Raw genomic sequence first — 27,291 nt, 5'->3', positions numbered from 1 at the left:
TATCATTTCTTGACCATAACTCAGCAGGTTTTCCAAATAATTACATAAATGCATTGACGCAAATGATCAGTAGGCAACTTTTAATTTACCACAATTTTCAATATTAATATAGTTCTCCCCCCCTTACTACCACAACTGCCAACAGCAGAAAAATGAGAAGAGAAATGATGTCATTTCCGAAATATGATTCCATAGTTATTCCATATTTTTGAATATGACATTGTGAGAGATTGCACCACCCCAAAATGGACATTACTTTCTCCAGCCCCACTCCAAAAGTGAAGATTTGTTAATTCATAGAAAACTCCAAAGTACGTAAAAAAAGCAACATAATCATGTCTTTCTACTCACCACTACAACTGTGACGTCATTCCCAAAAGTTAACATTGAAAATTCAGAAAAATATTGTTGATCACCTACAGAAACTGATAAATTGTCTGGGCTTTTCATTACAAACAGACCAATCAATTAACTCACATTGCATTATTTTTTTTAAATTCTTGGATATGTTACTAATTTCGACAATTATTTTTCATAATTTTAACCCACATTATCGCCCCCTCTCCTCCCCTCTTACGAAAAATAACATTGATGTATTGTCTGGGTTGATTATTTCATTACAAACACACCAATCAATTAACTGACTTTTCGTCATTTTTCATAATTCTTGGATATGTTACTAATTTTGACAATTATTTTTCATAATTTTAATCGACATTATCGTCACCCACCCCCCTTACGAAAATAATAACTTTAATATATAGTCTGGCCCGATTAATTCATTACAAACACACTAATCAATCAACTTACATTTCATCATTTTTCATAATTCTTAGATATGTTACTAATTTCGACAATCATTTTTTATAATTTTAACCCATATTATGCCCCCTTTATGAAAATAATAACTTTGATATATTATCTGGGTTGTTTATTTCATTACAAACACACCAATCGATTTATTCTTCATAATTCTTGGATATGTTACTAATTTCGACAAACATTTTTCATAATAGTAACCCACATTATCGCACCCCCCCTTACAAAAATAATAACTTTGATATTTTTTCTGGGTCAATTATTTCATTAAAAAATACCAATCAATTAACTCGCATTTCATCATTTTTCATAATTCTTGGATATGTTACTGATTTCGACAATCATTTTTATAATTTTAACCCATATTATGCCCCCTTTATGAAAATAATAACTTTGATATATTATCTGGGTTGTTTATTTCATTACAAACACACCAATCGATTTATTCTTCATAATTCTTGGATATGTTACTAATTTAGACAATCATTTTTCATAATTTTAACCCACATTATCGCCTCCTCCTTAGGAAATAATAGCTATGTAATAATGTCTGTTAAAAATATACATGAAATAAAGTAATGTTTGAATTGTAAACTGTTTCAACCATTTCCGGCACTGACTTCTTATCTCCCACCTCACTGTTATAAATAAACATTAAATAAATTAATGTCTAAAACGTAAAATGTTGCAGCCATTTCCGGGACTGACTCTGTAAGTCCCACCACACTGTTAAAAATATGAATGAAATATAGTAATGTTTAACTCGTAAACGTTTTCGGCCATTTCCTGGACTGATTTCATATCCCCCCCACCTCACTGTTTTTAAAACATACATGAAATAATGTAATGTCTAAATCGTAGACTGTTTCAGCTTTTAATATTAGATAAAGTAATTTTTGAGATCATATACTGCTTCAGTCATTTCTGGGCCTGGCTCCATATTCCCACCTCTTTTAAAAAAATATATCTGAAATAAAGTATTTTTGAGATCATAAACTGCTGCTTCAACCATTACCGGAACTTACTCCGTATTCCCCTCCCCACCTCTTAAAATATATGCTGTGTCGGTTATTTTGTATTTTTTATTTTTGGAGGAGTAATACCTGGTAGAAAACTATATTATGCTTACTTGGCCTTTTGGCTAAGATCAAAGTGTAGTATCTGTTCTGATGCAGCGATTTAGCGAAATCATCTCCATAAACAGAAAAAGTGGTGGTAGTGCTTGGGAGAATGAACAGGCACTAATTCACCATATCCCAACCTCACCTAAAAAAAAAAAAAAAAAAAAAAAAAGCTTTGGTAATCCCTGGCAGCCTCTAGAGTACTTTTTAAAGCAACATAATTGTGGTTGTCACCCCCCCCCCCCATCATAAACACATGACCTTGCTTCCGGAAAATGACTCCGCAGTTTTTTGAAATACATGATTTCATTATAAATTGTTTGTATTTTTTTAAATATGCGTAGTACACTGTACAAACACCTTATTCAAAATTCATGCTACTCAAAAAAAAAAAATAAATAAATAAAAATATTTCAAAGTGCAGTTAGTGATTAGGCAACACTTGCTTTACAATAAACAAATCCAGAAATTGGATTGAGAAACAGATCTTAATGTTAACTAAACAAAAATAGAGATAATACATGTCAGTTTCTTATTTAATAAATTGTTAGGTGAAAGTACAGAATAGTTTAAATAATACCTTCTCTTCCCCATATTAAGAATGGCTTTCTAAATAATATTATTTTAGCACTGTCCGTATTCATCCCCCCTCCTCCCTCTTAAAATAATGTATGAAATTAAGTAAATGAGATCGTAAAAAAGATTTATAGGTTTGTTTTCATATTTACAAATTTCAAACCACGAATAAAATGTACATATGGTTTTGTTTTTGTTTTTTGTTTTTTTTTTAATACAAAAAAAAAACAAATGAGTTAGTGTCATTAGTTAGAATTGAAATTAAAAAGAACCGAGCGTTCCAGCCTAAGAAAAAAAACGGAAGTGCGCATATAAAACAAAATATCGGCTAATGTTTAATGAACATTTTACATGTAAATTTGCCGATGTCTGGATGCAATATGCATGGATGTAAGCAAATATATTATTTGCTATAAACCACCCTTGGTGCATGAATATTATTTCCTGAGAATTTCAGTGCTAAGTAACCAGTAGTTTAATAGTTTACCTGTTAAACGTCTACTGTTTTATTTATATAGACTTAAAAATTTTAGAAATTAAAAAGAAAATAGAAATGTTAATAATGGGTTTAGGTTATGGCACAGATATGCATGTGGATCCTTATTTTAAAAATAAAGTCAGGTGATTATTGTTCAGTAATCCTCTATTTGATTGTGTATGGAGTGTTTCAGTCATTGAGATTTCATATAGCAGGGTGCTAGGAAGGTAATGCCTTTATCTGGATGTCTAAAGGTGTTATTATGACAATCCGGCATATTAACTGATTGTTCTGTTCTAATGAGGTTCATGGTTCGATGATAGAGCACTGGACACCAGTCACTGGGGTTTCAACTTCAAGTTTCAATAGGTCTAGTTACACTGATAAATCAGAGATGACGAAACATGTCTGTTGGTTCCAATAGTTTTGTAACTCCCACTTCCCTTATTTTGTCTTTGAGTGATGTTTCTGACAAAAGGTGAAGAACTGTTTTCTGAGTTAGAATCTATCCAACCAACACTTATTGTTGATTAGTTTCTGGCTTTGAAGTTTTTTCTTTTTTTCTTTCTTACATCAAGTGACTTCATGCCTTGTCTGGAGCGATTTCCATTAAAAAATGAACTACATGCATGTGTGTGTTTTAAAATTGAATATGAATGTTATTGCATGTTATCCAAGTCTTGTGTAATTTAGTAGTTTTCTTTCCTTCTTGAACTGTCAAAATATTAAATTAAATTTTATTCTAAACTTATTCAATTGACTTACTTTTTTTTTAAATCTGATCCATACATTTCAAGCTTATTTGATTTGCAGATAGCGGTTTCTTATTGAAAGAATCTAAGAACTGTTCATATATTATTGATTTTGATTTCTCGATTTCTGATGTTTTTTTTCTTTCTTTTATCACCCCTTTCTTTTCACAGTATTGCTGTTTGCTTGAATCATGTGGACAGAAGTTCCAGAACTGCCAAGAAAGAAAGGAACACATGATTAATGAACACAAATATCCAGCAAATTTCCGATTTGATAAACGGAAAAAGATTAAGTAAGTCGAATAAAGGCAGTAACAGATGGTGCCACGTTTTTTTTTGGGGGGGGGGGGGTGAACAAAACTTATTTTTTATTATCTTTAGTATGCATATAACTGTTGTTATACTAAAGCTGAGTTAATCAACATTTGTTTCCCTAGGCCTTTTTTCCCAGATATTTTAATCATACAATAACATAAAATATTCCTCAGTTTTGGGATTGAGTTATGTTTGAAAAAATTGTATTAATTGTTTTAATTGGTCAAAATTTGCAAATAATTAATCAAGTGATCCATTTCTTACTTTCACTCTCACCCACTCTCACTGTATGCTGTTTGATCCGTTCATCATTCTTATTCTGTATTGTAGATTATTTGTTTCTCTTTCATTTAACAAAGGTAATAATGAAATAGTAAAATGGTTGTAATGGTCTATTATGAAAAAAAGGGAATATCATCAGATCGTAATACTATTTAACCTATATGTGCAGAAATAGATATAGTGAGCAAAAAGAGACTAATTTTTAATTTTATCTTTTTATTTTCTATTTGACTTTGCAAACTGACTTTTCTCGTTCAAACATTTTCATGTAAGCTCAGTAAGTAACACGAGCACAATTTTTTTCTAATATACACACACACACACACACACATTTATGTATATTTCATGTATCCACATAAAAATTTATAAGATGTAATATTTTATGGATCGATTTTCAGTATTTACTTCAACAGTGCTCAATACACAAGTAGCGCTAGATATTAAATTATGAAAAATATATGGCAATCAAGCTACACAGAATTTTCTGCGTTTCATCCTCATGACAAGTCCTCACAAGGATGAAATGCAGAAAATTTTGTGTAGCTTGATTGCCATATATTTTCATCAGAAACTTCCTGTTTGTTTGAATACATTTATCGCTGTTTGAATTTTCACAAACCTTATGGCTTCATAAATAACTTAATTCACTTCCATTAAAATGCTAATTCTTGATGGCTGAGTGGAAAGAATGCTGTCTACAAACCAAACTTGATTGGGTTAGTCCCATGATCAGCAGTAATTGTCACTTCCTGCACTGATGATTGCATAAGCATACGAAATGCACCTAACATTGATGCGTTTTGTTTTTCTACTTCCTTTTGCAAAACTTAATGATGTTCTGCAAAAACAAAAACAACCTACCTTTTTCCCCCTTTTCCTTCTCCTCATTTCTCCTTTCTCTTTCTATCTCCCTCACCTCTTGACTGGTTTCCTAACTTAAAATGTACCAAACATTAAGGCTGTAACACATTTCCCTCTCCCATTGCAAAACTCATGTTCTACAGGACAGGGGAAAAAAACGATAAAATGCACTATAAAACAACTAAACCAAACACTACAAACTACCAAACGAAGATATAAAAAGCTTAAAGATAAAAACCTACAAAATAACTGAATGCAACATGAATACTATTTCACAATGATTGGATTCGGCATTAAATAACCTGAAAAGGGTTGATATGCCATAAAACAAAACAACCAAACCTAAATATATAAAATAAAGTCCATGTCTTTCTCAAATGTTTTCATCAATAGCTTTTTTTTTTTTTCTTTTTTTTTTTTTATATATATATAAAATGTTTTATTCTGATCCATCAGTTCTGCTAGTGGATCATCATTGTTAAGAATAATAAAATTTAGACAGATTTATGGACACCATCTTTAAAAAATTTTTTTGTATTTATCAATATAGTTAGAAACAAAGAATATTGGTGGGGAGGGGTAATAATGATTATATGTATAATGATTGCTACTTCTGTGCAGAGGGTCATCTCTATAAGATTCCAATATCCACTTGTGACACTCAATTTATTTTTACATATCCTGCTGCAGATATGACGCATGAAATCAGTAGCTTCCATTTGTATGTAACTGTTATTTTCCTGTCTTAAACATGTGTAGTTGGTTGCTGCCATAGTTTCTCAATGGGCTCAATAGACCAAACCTCAACAGACAGCCTCTGCCACATGAACCACACACATGAGCAAACTGAATGTGTCTGTGGCATTAGACACTGATCGCTTCAGCAAAACATGTTTCAAGATTAAGTGCTCCATTCATTTTGTCTCCAATCTCTTGCAGCTGTCATAGACATACTTTTGCCAAATCAATCACTCCAAAGCCATTTGCCACTAGTCCCCCACCTTCATGCTAAGGATTGTTTTCGACAACATCCTTAAAGCGTCTCTGGCTTCTGTCTTGAATGTTTACCGTGTTACACTTTCTCATAAGTTATTTAAGGAGCCTGTCATCTTCCATCCTAACAGATTCCCTGCCCGCTACATTTAACTACGTATAATGTGCATTTCTTTGCTACACAAGCATGTTATATAACAGTGATGTCTGGTATGACTGATTGGCAATTAGATTCGTGTGATAGAATCTCCTAATGGCCTTGATGTGTCGGCCATACGTGATTCATAGCTCTAAAGAATACAAGAAAACGGACAAGATGTATGATTTATACATGCTGAGATATATTTTCATGGTATTAACCTCGTCAAACCACACATTTTTTTCAAGCTTACCAAATATTTTCTGTCTCCATCTTTAGAAGTAATTCCAAAATCAAGGGAATATCAGAAGAGTGTTGCCAAGATATACAAAAAAGTTAACTACACTTAATCCAGTTTCCTTAGCACAAATATTGGGTTTGTCATACTAGGAGTCTAGAGAAGTAATAAACATTACCTTAGTTTTCTCCAGATTAATTGTGAATCTAAAAACTGTTTTTGCTCAATAAAATGTCCATTATTACCTGCGTACCCTTCAGTATTAGCAAAAAAAACAAAAAAACTGTACCAATGTACATAGAGGAACTCTTATACAAGAGTTTTATCTGAAAGAATGGTATAGATAGCTGGTAAATCTGGAAGAAGGGTGTAGGTTATATTCAGTTTATGACTTTTTATATAGCTCCGTATGCTTTTAATGTTGTCTATTATGCCTTTTTTACATATCTGAAAATATAAATCAATATTTGATTCTGCCTGGCCATTGAATTATAAAATTTTACAATACGTATAATTCTTTTTCTTTTTTTTCTTCTTTTTTTTTTTTTTTCAATATGCCTTGTTGCAAGTGAACTCGTGTTCACTCGCAACAAGGCATATTGTCATTTGGACATAAGGGCCTACTATTTGGGACCATGTTTAGAGAAGATGAACGAGATGTTGATTGACATTACATTTAAACTTCTGTATGTCACTACAGTCAGGGAAGATGGTAACAGAGAGGAAATTGCAAAGTCTAGCAGTTTGAGGGAAGAAGCTATAGGAGTAAAAGGCTTTCTGGCATCTATGGATTTCTACAGTGAAGGAGTGGGATTTTGTTGCTAAACGGATTTGTCAGGGGTATGTATGTCGAGGTGGGAGTACAAGTATGACGAGTTCATTGGAGCACATTCCATTAAAACAGTTTGGGACCTATTACATTGGAGACTCTTTTTTGAACCCTGTCTAAGAGTGAGAGACTAGTGATGAATGCATCAGTTCACATATGGCAACCATACTCCATGCCTGGGCTAATCATTGCTTTGTAGAATACTCTCGGGTGTGAGTAATCTTCTAGCATGGTAGAGAGAACCCATTTTCTTTGCAGCAGGCTTTGCAATGTCCTCAATGTATTTGTTCTAGTTCCTGTTGCCTGTGAATGTTAAACCGAGGAGTATGAAGGAAGAGTTCACAGATAGGGTCTTATTAGTCATGGTTATCAGTGGTTGAGAAGGTATCTTGTAATTGTTGAAGCATTAAATGTTACCATCCATTTACAGCTCCATTCCACTATGGACTGGAGGTCATTTTCTAAGGATTCTGCCATATGATACGTGTACATCCGTTTTTCTCTCATGCCTATTAAAGAGCGCTGTATCATCAGCAAATATACTCATCTCAGGCACAATGTTATCATTCATTAATATCAGGAATAATAGAGGTCCAAGTATTGACAACTGAGACACTCTTGCATTAATATTCTGTTGTTTGGATGGACGTCCATCAAGGACAACCTGGATTTTGCTCTTGTGTAAGAAGGATTTAATTATATATTTAGCGTTCATCCAGTAATACTATATGATTTCATTTTCATTAGGAGCCCTTCATGCCAGACTTTGTTGAATGTTTCAGATTTAGCAAGAACTACAGCCCTGGTTTCCCCTGCTTTATTCAGTTTATGGTATATGCGGTTGTAGATAACCGTTAAAATATCTGCCGTAGAACATTATGGCATAAATCCATACTATCAGCTGGAGAAGAGATTAGCTTTTGCAAGATGGTGAAAACTAGTACTTGATTTATTACTGACTCAAAGATTTTAGCGAAAAGATGGAGGAAACTAATAGGGCGATAATGACAAATGAAATTTCAATCTAATTCATCAATCTAACAATTTGAGAGGAACCCTTTGTTTTCATTGGAAAAGCAACAGAATACAATTAACAAATGATTTTTTTTATAAATATGCATTTTTACAAATGACTGCCAAATCTTAAACTCTCTGGGTATAGTTTTCAGATCTTTCACATACTTTCTATGATTATAGCTTATTGTTTGCATGCCTAAACATTTCGATTTTATATAAAAATATTTTACATTTTTTTCATACTTAGAAATAAAAGTACACCAATACTATTTTCTTTTCTTTTATCTATTATTTTAAATGTTTTTAGAATGATAATTTGCTTTAGCAAAACGTCTTTGCACTGTTGCCTTTTTTTTTCTTTTTTCTTTTTTTGTTAATATAAAACCCTTCAAGCAAATCATACAATGCTTTACGTTACTTAATTCAAAATAAAATATTCCCTATAGTAAGCATTTCTTTTTTGTTACATAATGAAAACAGTCCAATTAAACACATCAAAAAATATTCACATAAACACTTTTCGCAGACAGTACTTATAAAATTAGTGTCAAGGGAGATAATTCTGTTTCCTAACATACAATTTGTCTCCCTTGCAAAAGATACTCGCTATTTCATTCTCAGGAATAGCCAGGAATGTGCCAACAGATTTGGTTTGTCTTGCATAACTGAATAAAATACCTGCATCTTTGATTGGTAATGTAAGTTTCATAAAATTATGAACACATCTGTGGTTTTTTATGTAAGAATAAATTTTGTTTTATACGGGATACAAATGATACAGCTAAATAAAAAAACAAAGGAGGAATATAAGGTTTGGAGTTGGAGCAGTAGTTTCTGGAATTATGCATTATTTACAGGACAATGCCAGGACCAATTCAGGCAATATATGTATATTAGTCATCTTTTCTGATTTTCAAGGTATAGGATTTTGTACTGAAATATCACAGAAACACAACTTATTTTATATAAGGTTTCCAGTTATTAATTATAGCCTACTATCAGACATTTTCCCCTCCTTTGTGTGTGTGGGTGTGTATACGAGGGTTGTTCCAAAAGTAAGGTCTCCTATTTTTTTAACTAAAAAACTGAAACGGTCCTGGATATGACCTTAAACTATATCTGGTGGTAAGGCCCCAGCTTGCGGGCTTTGGGGAGTGTGGAGCCACCCTTTAATTGCCATTGCTCCCAGGTCCACTCTGACCCGGAATGGTAGTACCTGTTAGGGTCCCAACTATGGGTTAAATAGAAACCGACTTGAAAACAACAAATATATTCTATTATTAAAAAAATTTTTTTCAAAATCACTGGATTTGGCATTAAATAACCTGAAAAGGGTTGATATTCTGTTAAAAAAAAAAAAAACAACCAAAAACTAAAACGTTGAAAAGCTATGAAGATAGGAGTGGTACTATTAAAACTAGTGACATTTCATACCCCGATAATTTATTTTTTCTACATAATCACCACCATTCCCAATGCACGTTTGCCAGCCTCTTTTGATGCCTAAGTTTTGAAAGTCTGGACCACACTTTGTCACTCTGAAATCGACGAACCTATCTCCTAACTGTGCTGACATCAACTGCATCAACTTCGTAAATGTTTGACAGGTGAATGGTGATCAGTTCAATTTTTTCTACATGGAGGAATTCAGTGATGCATCTCTGATTTTGACACACATGACGGGTTGCTTTCTTAGTTTTACACTGTCAATATCTGCAATAGAGAGAGAAAACTTTCAGATTATGAATGCATAAGTTCATTCATCATAACAATGTAATTTACAATCCATTTTTACCATTCAGGTGGAATAAAAAAATAGGCGTTACTTTTGGAACATCCCTCATGTATGTATGTATGTATGTATGTATGTATATAATTAAACAATTGGTGGTTCCTAGTACTTGAAGAGCGCAGATTACAAGGGTGCTAAATGTTTTGAAGCAGCCAGAGTTGACCATGTAAAACTAAAGAGGACATGCTGGAAATATGAAACCTTACCAACCAAGTGTGGATCTTTTGAAGTCTGTGACTAAACTCTATTGTCAAAGGCAGGTCTTGGTAGCATTTAATCTACAGTTGTTTTGGGGGAGAAAAAACCAGGTGTAGTATCACAGTTCTTCATGTTCTCAATATCCTAAGGCCTCCCAATCAACTGATGGCCTTAACTGGTGTATGGGGATGCACAATGATGCAAGTTTGGTGCCTTTTAGTTTGACCCAGGCCAATGATCAACATGGGCCTGTCTCATAATATTGAATTCATTAGTGAAATTGAAGAGCCATCTGTGGGCACATGATGGCATATTGTATAAAGTAGTGGTACTCATTTTAGGCATTGCAGGCATCATGTATGTAATATATAGTAAGTTATAAAATATATATGGCAATTAAGCTACACTGAATATTCCACATTTCATCTACTCTAGGATTCTTCAGGCTTAAGAATCCTAGAGTGGATGAAACACGGAATATTCAGTGTAGCTTAATCGACATATATATTTTATAACTTACTAACTAGCTCTACCTATATATTGAGCACTGTTGAAGTAAATACTTAAAGTTCACGCATAAATTTATACTTTCCTATATTAATTTTATGTGAGTAAATGAAGTAGTTATATATATATATCATTCAACCACGGTAGTGGTTGAATATATGCTTAAGTCCGAAATTGAATGAATCGAGACACATTCAAACCCCCACCACTAATTCCGTTCGCAACCAAATTTCAAACAGGTTATATAGTTGGATAGAACACCTCATTATCTACATTTTGAAAAAAAATTTCGAAAATTGGTTCAGTAGAAAAAAAGTTACAACAAAATATGTGGGTTCACAAACAGGAGAGTAAGTACATAAGTGACTAACGCTTTTTTTTATTTTGCATAACTATTGTTGAGTTAGAAAGAATTAAATGATCCTAATTATGATACAATAAAATTATTAATTTTTATGTAAATTATAAAATTATTAATTCGATCTACTAACTAACTAACGAATTAATTTTATTCAAACAATTTTCACTACATAAATATATGCAAATAATAGGGGGGAAATAAGTTCAATCCAGCGACTGACACCCTTTCTAACTCAACAATAAACAACAACATATGCAAATAATAAATAAAATATTTATCAATATTCAAATTTTATTTTTAGCTGCAATATTTTAAGTCTAAAAAATTCTTATTTTTTACTTTACTAGAATATCTTGTTCTTTACTTTTCCAGGTTGAATTTCTTGTCCTTTACTTTTCCAGGTTTAATAAAATCTTAAGAATATTACTTTTCATGCGCGCATTTTTCCATATAATATATATATATATATATATATATATATATATATATATATATATTATTAAATGTACCTGTGATCCATTGGGTTACTACAACTATTTCTTTTCTTTCATTTAAAAATGCATAACTTTATTTTGTCATCTAATTTAGATATGTTTTTGCAGTGTGTGCAGACATTTGTAAATTAGCTCAAAACTCATTTTGTACTTGGGGAACCTAGATGGAATATGGATTCCCAAGTTCATATAGATGCACCTGAAGAAAGTATGAGGTTATATCGGGCAAAACGTTATGAAAATCATATCTAAGATGAAAATAGTATTCTGAATAATCCAAATTATTCAAATCCTCATTTAACAAAAATAAAAAAATAATGCATTCAATTTTCACATTTAGTGCTGAAAATATTTCGAATGAAAGCATGATGGACGAACAAAATTGTAGTTTTAAACTTAAACATCACCAGCCGTTTCTTATACTACATGTGATTTACAATTCCTAATCATTGTTTAACATCCGTTTTCATGCTAGAATAGGTTGGATGGTTTTTGCCTGATGGCTCTTCAGGCCTTTCAGTTTTATGTAAGGCCTAGTCATTCACAATTCTTGACCATTATCTGAAATTGTACATCAAATCAGTTAAAAACTTTTTTTTTTTTTTTTTAGAAAATCTGTAACATCTGATGATACAAAGGACAAATCAACTTCAGAAAATAAAAGACAATTTTCCTACAAGTGAGTTAAAATTCTTTAAGCTAATCATTGTAACTCTTGTGTAACAGCTTTCCTCGTTCTACCGTTCTTACACGGCTGGTTTACAAATGAATACTTGGAAAACACAGGAATTTTCATTGCTTGCTTTATTTGATTTTACAATATCAACACTATCATTTTCTCACACTTTTTGTGTCGCAGGACATAGTGTGAGAGCCAGCAGTAAGGAAGTTTTTGACCATTTTGATTTCTAGTATCTATCCAAATTGTTTGTAGTGCATTTTTAAATTAACCCACCAATGACTTTTTACTGTATTTCATTTGTATTCTGATGCTAAAATTACTAAGCAAATAGAATGGCTGACTGAAAAAATATATAAAACTTTTATTAAATTTTAATTGAATTTGTTTTTGTTAACACATCCGTAAGCAATTAAGCAGAATTATCTATTAGGCATGTATACACATTTTGTTTATAGTTAGAATTAACACCACATTTAGTGACGTCTTTAATGTTAAAGTGGAAAAATATCTGGATTTGGTACTTGTACAGTTTAATCGAGACATTAAAAAATGAAAATATCGAAAAACAAGGTTATATTGTATGTATCCGTTTTGAGCTGAAGATCTCTGGAAAAAAATTTCACTTAATTTGATCGAGTAGTTTTTTACAGCAGAAAAACACGTTTTTATGAGAGCACATTGAAGAGTCATCTTGGATTTTTTTCTTAATTTTTTTTGGAGTTTAGAAACGTCACGGGGAAGATAACTCCAGTTAAAGCGCCGGCACTCCCTCCCCCATCTTTAATACTAGCTTTTCTTCCTAAAAATTGAACCTTTTGCTCAGTATCATAACAAATTGTTTTTTCACTGTAAAACAAAAGTTACTTGATGAAATGTAGTGAAATTTTTTTTGGAGAACTTCATTCCATAACGGATACGTAAAATTTAAACTTTCTCCGATATTTTCATTTTTTAATGTTTTGATTAAACTGTACAAGTACCCTGGATTTTGTACCAAGTTTGTTGTTGTTCATTTTAGTAGTGTTGTCCAGGGAGTTTCATAAGGGTTACCCAGAAAAGATGTAATGAATACTTTCCTATGAAACAATGGAACGAGTACTCAGTAAGTTTAAAACTTGGAAGGATGCGCTAGAAAATAAAAGTCTAAGAATAAATATTATCAAAACCAAATTGATAATCAGTGGCTGTAGTGTTGAAAGCTCCCAGAAAGAAAATTTCTCATGCTCAGTTTCTGCAAAGAGAATTTGATACAACTTAATTTCCTGTGATATGTATAATATTGGAGAACATAAGAAATGCATTGGAATGACTTGTAGTGTGGTATGACGTTCTGCTAGATCTACAGCAAATGTGCTTACAGTTATATCTCATAGGATTAGCAAATCCCTCGACGGAGGCAACCTTTCTAGGGCAATTGCTCTTGACATATCTAAGGCCTTTGATAGGGTATGGCATAAAGGTTTACTTCATAAGATCTCCAGCTATGGTATAGCTGGAAATGTCTTCTCAATTATTAAATCATTTCTTTCTGATAGGTTCATAAGAGTAGTAGTTGAGGGGCAAGAATCAGAAGCCCACAGTATTAATGCCGGGGTCCATCCTGGGCCCAACTCTTTTCCTGATCTACATTAATGATCTTCCAAATCACATCCTTACATCATTTGTAGACATTTATGCTGATGACACTACCATTTATGGTAGCACATCTAAGATAGTAAACGACCAAGTTCTCTCCAATTCTCTCTCCTCTGATCTTGAGCATGTAGTACAATGGGGAAAGGAGTGGCTGGTTACTTTTAATGCATCTAAAACCAAGCTTCTCTCTTTACATCATCAACATTCTGATCCCCATCTGGCATCAATTGAAATGAATGGCTCTCGTCTTCAGGAGGTCTCAAGTTTTGACAAGCTTCTGGGCTTGACCATTACTCCTGATCTTAAATGGAACACGTACATCAAATCTGTTGCGAAGGCCGCTGGAAAAATGGTGGGATCTTTCTATCGATCCAGTAGATATCTCACTGCTGATGCAATTCTCTATCTATATAAGAGCCAGGTACGTCCAAGGATGGAATACAGTTGCCACATCTGGGCAGGAGCTGCTAGAAAGGACTTGGCCTGCCTTGATAGAGTTCAAAATAGACTTCGTAGCCTCGTAGGAGATGTCCTTTTCTCTTCCTTGCAGCCTCTGTCTCACAGAAGAGATGTTGCGAGTTTGTCTCTGATGTATCGTTATTTTCATGGAAAGTGTTCGACTGAGCTTCAATCTATGGTCCCTCCTCGCAAAACTTTCACAAGAAACACTCGTCTAGCTGTAAACACTATCAATAATTCCCCCCACTCTTTATCTGTGCCTAAACCTAAACGTAGATTCCATGAACAAAGCTTTTTTATTAGAACTGCACACCTGTGGAATTGTCTTCCGTTTTCCTGCTTTCCGGCTGACTACAATATGGTTGTCTTCAAGTCTAACGTAAATAAGTTCTTAATGAGCCGTTCCATATAAGTTATCAAATTTAACAAATTTTCATTACTAATGATTATTATATTGTCCAATTTCTACTGTACACTCTTTAACCCTTATCCTTGAGTGGCCTCTTGGCCTTGATAATGTGTTGATACCTATGAAAAAAAAAAAAAGAAAAAGTCCAATGGGAACAAGTTCTAATTGAATCGTCCCCCTAAGTAATCCAAGTTACAAAATTCCCACTGTTTACTATGCTAAAATCACAATGACTAATGTATACCTATTAACCCTTATCCTTGAGTGGCCTCTGGGCCTTGATAAGTGGTGACACCCATGTAAAAAAAAACAAAAAACAAAAAAAAAAAAAACAAAGATAATGTAAAATGCTTTTTGTAACTTTGGTGATATCATTGGAGCACAAGTAGAAGCAGGTGCTAGTGTGATCGCAAAAGTTAGGATTGGATAGATTAAGTTCAGCGTTAACCAGCAGCATATTACCATTGTTGAGCAATGGAAAAATCTATTAGGCATGTATACACAATGTGATCATGTTTTGGAGTGAAACCTTGCAGGAGGGTTCAGTACATACGTTGCATAGAAAGAAATGATATGAGAATGTTATGATGGATGTGCAATGTGAATTAAACACAGTCTTAGATCTGTTGACCTCAGGGGAAGACTAAATCTGAACTGTATAGAGAAATGTGTGCAGAACAGAAGAGCTTGTTGATAAGGCCAAATCTGAAAGAAAAAAAACAAAACAGATCAGAATTTTTAGTTTATATGTAGAACACTTGAAATAGCATGGTTAGTTGGTGGAAGGCCAAGGAAACATGGAACAAAGTAATAAGGATTGACTTAAGGAATAGACCTGGCTAGAGATGTGAGTGTAGAAGTCAATTCCTAAAAGTCATTCAATTCATGCTAGCATATAGCATAAATGTTAAACCGAATATGTCGAACTATACCAGTCAAAGAAATGGGGGAGACTGACTTGATTTTATGAGCTATTTATATATGCACATCAGTATACAACATGAAAAGAAACTGAAATCCTAGGAAGATCTCCGTCATTCTGGTAATTGCAGGAGCAGCTGGATCCATGAAAAAGAATCTAAGGAAACTACCTTGTGAATATACCCGGTGAACCAAGTGCAAGAGAAATACAAACAATTGCACTTAAAGGGACAGTTAGAATTTTAAAAATATCTCTCGGTTGGAGTGTTTGAAATAGTGAGTGGAAGTTAAGTTAGTTATGTGTACAAACTAAATAAAAATTTGAGTGTTTTATCTTCATAAATAGGAAAAAGTTAAACTTTTTTTTTTTTAATTTTCAGAGTACCTAAAGATATCTGCTTTGGTCAAGGTGCTGTCCGTTCATTTTCCAACCACTCTAAGCATGGTCGTGGCAAACCAAAGCACAAAAACGAGAAGGACACAACTGTAGATATTGAGCAAGTTGATATGGATGTTTTGGCTACAGCATTGGATGAATGTACTTAAAACAAGTGAATATGAACAATAACATGACAATTCTTCAGCAAAATCTCTTCCACTTTTCTTCCAAATTTTCCTTTCTTCCTCCTTATTGGGGGCAGGGGAGGTCTACAAAAATTGATTATAATTTTCCTTATCACTCTGGTCTAATTTTTTTCCTTTTAAAATCTCAAACATGTTAGATTAAAATAAACTTAATTTGTTGCCCACAAAAACTAACAAATGTATCTATTTCTTTTTGTTTCCTTTTTTTTATATACATATAATTGTTTGTCACTTTTTCTTTTTTCTATTGGTCAGTGTCATTTCAAATATTTGCTAGAATTTTTCAGCATATTTAAAGTATTTTTCTCTGGAAATTTTTTGGTTTTTGGGAAGTTTGTATTTTCACAGTAATTGTAATTGTATTGTCCATTAGAACGACATGGACCAAATGTACTTTCAGCACCCAATTATGTTGCCAGCTGGAAGCAACATTCAAACTTTCTAAGCATAAGCAAAAATGTAGAGTTTCAAATCGGCTTGATCTCACAACAACATTGTTTCCATTTAAAAAAACTTAACCATTTGTGTTTATTTCTTACAAAATTTAACATTTGTACTTTTTTTTTAAATTGAAAAATTAATCATTTTTTTTTTTTAATCCATCTCCACAATATGGCACCTGCAAATTAATGTACTAATGTAACACTATGATGACTGAATATTCAATCCATGCAGATAATCTGGATGGTGGCTTTCACACAGGCAATTGGAATTTCATTTTGTAAATAACACAGCAACAAATTGGTTCCTCTCCTTATTTTCCTCATTTTAATAACAGTGGCTATCAGTCATTTTTGTTTTATGACAGCACAAATAACGGCTGTTAAGTGTTATTGTTTTTGGATATATAGTCTGCATCATCTTTCATAGGCAAATGGAAGTTCACAAAACTAACCACTCTCTATTTTTCTCTCTCTCTCTCTCTCTCCCACATCTCAGAAAGAAAGAGGAAGATTTGATCAGCTTATTTACCATCTATTACTAGCGTTTCCTCTCTAATATATCCTGTCACATAGTAAATTGTAAATTTTAAACTTCAAATGTAAATTTCTATTCTCTGCTTAATTTTAACCTTGAGTGGAAATTTTCAATTCTAGTCTTATTTTTACACACTAAAATCTAGATCTTATTTAACATCATTTTTTTTTTGGTAGCAGTTTATCCATTGCACAGATTCTTATATTTTTACTTAAAATATCTAATTTCTTTAGTGTGAATAATGATTAGAATGTATGGAAATCAAACAAATAAATATGTAAATTAATTTACTAACAATAAGTTCCTTTTAAGTGATACATATATTTTTGTAAAAGTTTATATAATTACATTTAGTAAAAGTCTCTTAATCAGAAAGATTAGTTATATTTTTGATTTATTACAGGAAAAATGTTAGTTTGAAACAAAATCACATTAAAAATGTTTTTGTCAGGGTGTGGTTTTGAGTGTTATCAGATATGGTGTCATGTTAAAATCTGTTCTTTTCAACTGCTAACCTAGTTCTGAAACTATACCAGGTCCAATTGTTTTCATCTGATGATACACATCTCATCAGATTGATTGCTTGTTTTTTTTTTGTTTTTTTTTTTGGGGGGGGGGTCACTTTTCACCAAATCTGTAATTTTATTCTACTTAATTTATTTCTCATAATGCAGTGTTTTTTTTTTGTTTTGTTTTTTTTCACATCACATTAAAAAATTGGAATGAAACAAAGAATCCAATTACATGTTAGTAACTATATATATATATATATATATATATATATATAATATATATATATAACCTATAAAGCACTCTAAAAAATGTGTGTATAATTCAGTTTACCATAAGATCTTCATGTATGCTTTTTGTATATATAGATATATAAAAATCAACCTGCGATAAAATCAAATGCAATAGAATATATATATATATATATATATATATATATATATATGCCTTATGGATTTGTTTCAGTAAATCTCTTAGTTGTACATCCAGAAGCACATATAAATCTATTAGCTCTTTATTTTTTGGCTTTTGTCAATCAATAATAAAATGAAAATAATCTAAATAAATATGAGATAGTTATGATACTGATTTGATTTCACTCTTGATCAACTACAATCAAGGGTCACCGAACACTTTCAATCCTCAAAAAGAAAAAAAAAAAACATGAAAATGTATAAATATGAAAAGTATAAAAGCTTATAACTTTTCTTCAATTTCTATTGGTGACGTGCAGAAATACAAAATAATATTATGAAAAAAATTAAACTTTTTTACAAGTACATAATTTTTGACTGATCCTTCAGTCTTCATCAGTGTAGTGTGTATGTATATATATATGTGTGTGTGTGTATATATATATATATATATATATATATATATATATATATATATATATATATATAATGCTTTTGGATGTCCAACTAAGTGTCGGAGCAAGATAAATAAATCATCAAGACAGTGAATTACAAATTTATGTATTCTTTTGCTTTAGATAGAATTAACTTATGATAAAATTACACACAATCTTATCGGGAATGGAGTTATCCACTAACTGGTAGAAATCCATGTTTTTTTAAACCAGAAAGCCCGGTTCCTAATTGTGCTAGAATCTTTTATCCTTTTCTCTGCTCGTTGGCTGAAATCCACTGCTTTTCTTTTTATTCTGTGTTTTGCATTATCCTTCCTGCCAATTGTAAAACCTTACCAGCAGATAAGTTATCTGCTTTCTCTGAAAATGAAAAATTAAATTTGTCGGTAAGTTTGGAAGAGTCATGCTTTGCTTAAATTTTGACTTACAATCGTTTTCGATGATTTTTATAGCAATGTTGACAGTGCGTCATTAGACGACTTTAACTGTATCATCAAAGAAATCTTGCCTGTCTTCTTCGCTCAATCGCCATTTTCCTCATTTTGACTTTGTATCATAAAACTGTAATTGATTTCTTAGAAGCAATGGCATCTGACGAATAAGCAGTATTCACTGGAATCACAACGAATCATAGTGGACTAGTCATGGACCAACTTCCGCTGAAACTTGCTGAAGTGATAGTTTTTCAAAAATGTTTTCCAACTATTTTGTTTATTTTATACAAAATGTATTTTTTACGACTTATCAAAAACATATCCAAGTAAATCATCTGTATGCACTTTAATTTTCAGTGATCAGTGACTCAGATTGGGGAAAATGGTGATTTTTAGCTTTTTTATTTATTTTTTTTTTTCATCAGCTACTTATATTATACATATTCTGATGTATATTTTCAAATATACATAGTGCATGTGTGTGTGTCTATCAAATAATTTAAAACCAAACTAATATAATTTATTAAATTAGTATTTATTAGCATTTAATCAAATAGTGCTCAATACAATTTTTTGGGAGAACTATATAATAATAAACAAAAGTTATGGATATTGAATGGTTACAAAAATTCAATCTTCTTTTGATATGGGATCACATCAGATTTGATGGGATCTGAGATGAAAACCTGACTATTCGTGTAGCATTTTAATCTACATTGACATAATTTTAGTTTATTATATAGATATATTACATGCACATTGCTAGCCAAAATCTTAAGGCCAATGAAAATGGAGTAAATTTATGCCTTTTGCAGTGTTATAATTGAACTTTTTTTAGTAAAATTTTGTAAAATGAAAATAAATTAAAATTTCTGATTTTACTAAATAGATTTTACAAATAATTTTATTTAAAAATTTATTTTAAAAATTATTAATGAAATATTTCCCCTAACTTCCTTAACTTAAATAGTGATTTATAGTTGAATAATAAAATGTTTATAGCAAATTGCATTTGCACATAATAAATGAATAATCCTGTAATATTTTGAAGGACAATTTAAAAAATTTTTTTAAAAATTGGTTAGGTTTTTTGGGTTTTTTTTTTCACTTTGATGTTGCAGGACCACATCATGATAGACATAGCATGCAGTTAACTTTTTTTTATATTAAGAAAATGAGAGCACTATGAAATTGGGCTCAGTACTAATTGGTCAAAAGTTTAAGACCATATTTAAAAGAAATCTTCAACTGAATAGAAAATGAACAGCAACATGTATGACTGGTTGTATGCCCATCATTGTGAATAACTTATAAAAATCGTTGTGGCATGATCAATATCTTCAGCTGGCTTGCTGAAATCTTATTCTAATGGTGAAAATAGGCCCATAAAAATCGTGTAGTTTTTAGAATTGACTTCCATCTCTGTAGGGTTCCTTTGCTATCAACCATCTAATGTTCAATTGGATTCAGGTTGGGGAAACATGCTGGATGCACCAAAAGAATCACATGAACCCGTCCTTTGTTTTGCAGCCATTATGGATCATGGCAGTGTTCTGCTGAAAGATCCAGTCATTTCTAAACATGAGTCTAACTTAATCTCTATGAACTTTCTCCAACATACGAATATAACTAGCTGACACTTTACGTTGCTGTATAATCTGAACTTCCTATGGTTCTTGGAAGGAGAAAGAATCTTCTTCCTTGTCGTGTATGAAATGTTCTGATGAGATATTTTCATCTCGGTAACAATTGGAAGTTATCTGGTTGATCTAGATCAAACGTGTTTTCATCAGAAAAAAACTTTTTGTTTATTTTTATGGTTCATGTTTGGTGCTTCTTAGTAAAATTTAGTCAAATACATTTACAGTTTTTATAGTCATTCAATTAGATTTTATTTTTTTGTTGTAGCAATGCATTGAACATCTGTAATGGTGAGGTTCAACTAATGTGTATTGAAAAAATCGGTCAAATCCGTCTGCTCAATGCTGACAAAATTTTACTGGACTGATCACTTGAAATTCTCATTCCGTATCACTTGGGATCTTTAAAGAAATTTGCAACAACGATTTTGCAACATTTCTATTCGTCCAACTTTTTAGCTTTTGCCATTTTTTTACTTGAACGAACTTTGGCAGATTTTGATGATGATAATGTTTGAGCACAAATTACTAAATTTTCTCGTGCATCTTTCAATAAAAGCTTCATTTAAATATATTAAACTTTTGACCAAATAGAATTAAGCCTATTGTTTTTTATTTTCTTATATTTTCCCTATAAAATACTTAAACGGTTTTTCATTGTTTTTATTTTTCTTTTCTTATTGCTTTGTTTTTTTTTGTTTTTTTAAAGTTCTCTTTCAATAATGGGTTGGGTCTAACAATACAAAAGAAACTAGAGACCATTTCAACGTTCACCGTCATGTTGATGGGTTTATCAAGAGGGAGACGATCGAAAGGCTGAAAAGTATTTTTTTTTTTTTCTCATTTTTATAACTTTTCCTTTCTTTTGTACAAGGCCTTCAACAGGAAAGTGGAACTACCTTGAGTTTTTTGTTTGTTTGTTTTTCATCCTGCTAGATTGATTATTTCCTATATATATATATATATGTATATATATATAAGGATAAAATTCGACTATATAAAAGAAAATAACATAATAGACAGACATAATAGTAAACTATTTTATTTATTTTGATAACAAATAATTTTGACAAGATTTTTATTAAGAGAAACGAAATCTGTCTACAGATGTGATTTTGTATTTTGCGGTTTGTAAACTTAATTTATTTATTTTTTCTTTGCTATACACACACACATATATGTACACACCACTTCCTGAAACAAATTTTTGTCTGGATGATGCAGGTTGAGCATTGTTAGCACATCTTCTTTCAGTATTTCCTTTTTAATTACTTATAAATTGTTTGTCAATTGAAATGTAAGTAAATTTGTTCCACAATTTTTTTTTTTTTTTTTTTTTTTTTTAATTTCTACATGTGTGTTCAAAAAATCTTTTTTTTTTTTTTTTTTTTTTTTTTTTTTCCAAATCAATTATCAAATTCCGGTTCTGTGAATCTGCAATCTGATCATCTGCATGCGATTCACAACTACATTATAATGTACTGCATATATGCACTCAGTCTCAAATCCAGTTTGCATTTTTTACTGCATCCTAGACTAAGTTGGCAAACGTTTAATTGCCGGGCATTTCTGTGGCTTGTCATCTTCATGTAAAAGGAAACATTTTTTTTTCTAATTAAACAAATAAAAATTGAAAAATAGTTTTTGTTGCCTCTTTGGAATAATAATGAAAATCGAAAAATTGACTTTCGACTAAAAGCAATGTTATGTACTTGTCATGTCGGAATTAGTAACATATCCAAAAATTATGAATAAGTAGAAAATTAATTTTTAATGAAAATTGATTTCAAAGAAATTGCAAGTTATACTTAAATAATAAACAGATTTCAAACCATGAGTTGCTTCCCTTGTTTAAGTTGCATTTCAAAAATAATAATGGTGATATTGCTGGATTGTGAAAGTTTCATGTAATATATGTTACTAATTTCAACATGACAATTAAATAACATAGCATTTTTCTATTTTCATTATTATTTCAAACAAGCACCTAGTTTTTTTTTTTTTTTTTTTTTTTTTTTCACAGCACCTGATTGAAATCTGATAGTTAATTTCCTATTGTTCTTGACAAAATAGGTTTTGGCACAACTCAAGTGTTAACAACAACATCCTTCTATCTGGAAGGACAACTAAAACATTGTGTTCATATTTAAAACGTATAAAGGAAGCACAACCCATAATGAGGACATTAAATCTTTGTCAGTTCAGTTTTTCAATCTGACAAAACTATTTTTTTTTATATATATACATATATAAAAAAGCCTTAAGACTAATTTCATGTGAATTGATCCAACATTTTTTTTCTACTCCCAGAATTTTGAGGTGCCTTAAAAAAAACTACTTTTGTTATCTATAATGCAGGGTTTTGCAAAAATATTAAAGACAAAGTTGTTTCATCAATTACAATGTTCAATAAACAGCTTTTTTGGATTGGAATTGCACAAACGAATACCAAACAATTTAGGAAAATATTTTGTGCTTTTGTATTTTTCTCTTGTAACTGTGAAAGAGGAAAAAGAATTTGAAAATTCAGAATCTATGAAATATGTATTAATTTTAAAAAATTTTGTTTTATTAGATACTAAATTCATTTAAACAATTGTTTTTATTCTAATTCTATCAATTTAAAGTTAATTTCTTTCACAAAATATCCCACCTATATATTTTTCAAAAACAAATAGTCAAAATAGCACTAGGATAAAAAGAAAATTAATTATGAACTGGTTCAATTCAGAAGTAATAATAAAAAAATGAATTTGAAAACAATATTGGGGGGGGGGGATCTTAAATATTTAAAAGAATTTAATCTGTACATTCGTATATAGGTTTCTCTAAGTCAAAGTAGGAATTATCTCCCTTGCATTTGGAGCGTTTTTTTTTTTTTTTTTTTTTTTTTTTAGGTAATTATTTTAAATTGTCTATATTGTAATATTCTAGGCCAGAATAATTATTTTTGGAAAAAAATTATTGTTTTAGTTTAAAGGACGTGCTGTAAGAATGAAAACAAAGATATTGCTAGTCAGAATCAAATATTGATTTGTCAGATGAAATGCTATTTAGGTTCAACCTAGAAAATCTGACAAGATAACTTTATTAGATAAAATGATATATATATATATATATATATTTTCATTAAAAGTTGAAATAAGGTTCATGATTAAAATAAGAGCTGCCCAGGTGCAATAAAGAAAGTGACCTTTTGTCAATAAGAAAATTGCGATTGTAATCGAATTGCAGAATGGGCCAAGAAAAAAAACAAGATGGCTGCAATTGTTTAAAAAAATATAACATATCAAATTCTAACTGAAGTAACCGTCTCCACTGGGTTTCTAAAACTTTTTTCTTTTTTTTTTTTTAACTTGAAAGCCAGGTTACAAAAGTCCTCGAATTATTAGAGGCAGGTTTTGAAAATCCCCAGGACAGATAACTTATGTGAATCGGCAACAGAAAAAGTGATATCTATTAAATTCTTTTTTTTTTTTTTTTTTTTTTGTTCTTTTACTTAGACTTTATTTTTTTCATAATTGAATTAAATTGTAAAAAACAAATTTACAAATTTTTATATGAAAATTCAAGTCTTTGTGGAAAAAAAATGTTATTTCTCGTGTATAGTTTAAGAGAGAGAATTATCACTTTTGGTGTGTCGAAAAGTCAGGGTCCAGTGTTTATATTGAAAAAAAAAATGCTACAATGTGGCATATGTTAATCCTCCTTTTTTATTTATTTTTTATTTAATTAATTTTCTTTATTTTTTTTTTTACTATAAACAATCCTCAGGGTATATTGATGTATAATTGGTATGGGGTTTTGAAGGTTTGTATTGGATGGGTAAACAGATGCACAGACAATTTTCATCTTTTTATACATGTAGATATCAAAATTTTTAAACCAAGTGAATTAGTCTTGCAAAATCAATTATATTTAATCAGAAAAAAATAAACTGTTAATATGCAACTTTTATAAAAAAAAAAATTTAAAAAAAGAAGAAAATTTTAATGAAAAAGAATGGCGTCTATTTCAGTAAAATTTCGTTTTGTTTTCTGATTAATTTCGACTTTGTCCATTAAACGATCGAAAACAATGTCTGGAATAATTTCTCTTCAAGTCGACTGCAAAAAAAATCTCTATCATTCATCGATACAGAGTGATGGATCCTGTCAATCATGAAAAAACTTGGCCGATTTTCTCTTAATACCTGCTATTGTGGTAATTTACGCACTAATGCTGTTGGGGAAATGTATGAATCCGCTATTTCCTTCCAGCTATGGGTAAAAATAGCAATTTGTGTTCAATTAATCGTTTACAATACGTATTGTGCTTCGGCATGGAATAACCAAAACAAAGAAGTTGATATGCCGTGAAACAGACAAACCAGACCGTAATACTACCTGCTGTCTAAGAGGTCAGGCTGTTGACCTCTCATTCCATCCAATGTGATTTGTTGCAAAATACTCATTATTTTCGTAGGAACCAATTATTAAATCTAACTTTTTTATACTTGAAAACAAAACTTGTGATCTCTTAGAAGGGGGAGGGGTATGTTTCACATATGGGCGATGGTGCTCAATCTTGTATTATAATACTTTTTTCTTTTTTTTTTATAATTGCTTCTGAGCAATACTTGTCATGAAGGGGCCACACAAATGATCACATTTATTTTGTGATTTTAAAAACAACTGGATTATGAGCAATCCTTTTTTTATAACTTTTTTATTATTTATTTATTTTTTTTGTATGATAATTTGGTTTGTTTTCAGCTATTTTATAAAAAAAATTCTTGTATCAAAAATTGAATTAAATATTCTTTAAATGTTTTCCAGTTTTGTCATGAATTTATTTGATTGTCCCCCTCAATTATTGATATTTGATTGAATGTTGAATTTTATGAATCTTAGCAATCTTTCAAATTATGAATCGAATATATTTTGTCATTACAATGAACATAGATTGCAAATCAATATCATTGATTATCTTCAGATGATCGCATAAATTCAAGGGTTCAGTTTGAAATTGAAAAAATTTTTAAATTTAAAAAAAAAAAAAAAACCCACTTGAAGTTCAGTGATTACATGAAAGGTTGTGTGTCTAGTAGCAATCCAAATAAATTATCAATCCTCGTCTCAAAAGTTTCAAATCCTAATGTATCTCCCAGATCATGAGGATCAGCAAGACTGATTCCTGATCATAGCAGCCGTTTAATAAATGCATATTGCCCTCTCGGAAATGCTGGTCATGTTGTAAAAATGATAAACATCACCTTAAACTATCGACGCCAAGTAGGAGAGGCCTTGCTTAAAATGACAAGGTATTTCAAGAAGGCTGACTGGGAAGTTGTCAGAGATGCTCCATGAGGAAATATCTTTTCTCTTCCTGTGGAACAGTGCGCAAATGAGACAACTGAATGGTTCACTGCAGCAATTAAAGTGCATGTTTCAACACATATTCTATAGCAGACACCACTCTTTCCAATGGTTCACTCTTCCTTGCGCAGCTATCATTGCTCAAGAGCAGCATGTATACCGCAGATTTATCCAACAAGTCTAATACAAATAGACAAAAGTTTATAGAAGCTAGAAATAATTGTAAGAGTGAAATAGCTGCAGCTATACATACACTGAAATCACCAGAAAATATGTTGAAGTGCAAAAATTAGGGATTCATAATTTCTGGAAAATTTATAAGTGTAATAAATATTGGGTCATCAACACTTCCCTCACTGTCCAACAACCTTGAAATTGTTTGCATGGCAATCGAGAAGGTTAACCTGCTTGCCCGAGGGTTTGCCTCCAACTCTGCTTTGGACCCAGCAAACCATTCCCTCCCAGATTTTCTTTTGTGGACAGAAACCATACTTGATGATCTGAAAATCACCCCTTCTAAAGTTTGTGATATCATAAAAAACCTAGACACCCCAAAAGCATGTGGACTTGACCTCATCCTGGCTATACTCTTAAAAAAAAATGTTCTGGTGAGGTTGCCTCGGTTTTCTCCAAACTCTTCAATAAATGACTTATCGATTCTTGCCTTCATGACTGCTGGAAAACTGTTTCTATAGTACCACTTTTCAAGAATTCTGTTGAAAGAACTGACTCCCTAAACTATTGCATTATGAGCGTTCTCCCTCTCTTAGTCAAAATCTTTGAACTTAATTAATCACTCGTCTACTACCTCATAGATAATGTCTTTCTGACCAACAGCATCGATTTAAGCAAGCCATTTCTACTGCAGATATCTTAATTGTAATCTCTGAATATATATATATGAACTGGATAAGGCTGGAGAGGTTAGGACAGTAGCCCTAGATATAACTAAGGCCTTTTGGCAGGGTATAGCACAATGGTCTTCTCATAGAAATTTAATCATACGGTATTAATGGACAAATACTTAATCCAATATTTCTT

General features: G+C 31.3%; 1 protein-coding gene across 2 annotated transcripts in view; it reads left to right on the top strand.

Moving 5' to 3' along the window:
• Nucleotides 1–16,645, top strand: part of LOC145277876 (zinc finger protein 511-like) — a 51,582-nt gene extending 34,937 nt beyond the window's left edge. Inside the window, exons 5-7 of one of the 2 annotated variants that reach the window (XM_080129864.1) lie at nt 3,918–4,039; nt 12,383–12,451; nt 16,259–16,645. In XM_080129864.1, coding sequence (XP_079985990.1) covers nt 3,918–4,039; nt 12,383–12,451; nt 16,259–16,424 — 357 coding nt within the window. In that variant the 3' untranslated portion in view covers nt 16,425–16,645. The remainder of the gene's footprint in view (nt 1–3,917; nt 4,040–12,382; nt 12,452–16,258) is intronic. The other variant, XM_080129865.1, reaches the window with a different exon arrangement.
• Nucleotides 16,646–27,291: the final 10,646 nt, after the last annotated feature.

This window comes from Euprymna scolopes, chromosome 6 (genome assembly GCF_053919585.1).
Source record: "Euprymna scolopes isolate OS-2025 chromosome 6, ASM5391958v1, whole genome shotgun sequence".
NCBI classification, from domain to species: Eukaryota; Metazoa; Mollusca; class Cephalopoda; order Sepiida; family Sepiolidae; genus Euprymna; species Euprymna scolopes.
Note: the sequence above shows the minus strand (reverse complement) of the source record. Positions and strands in the feature narration are given on the sequence as shown.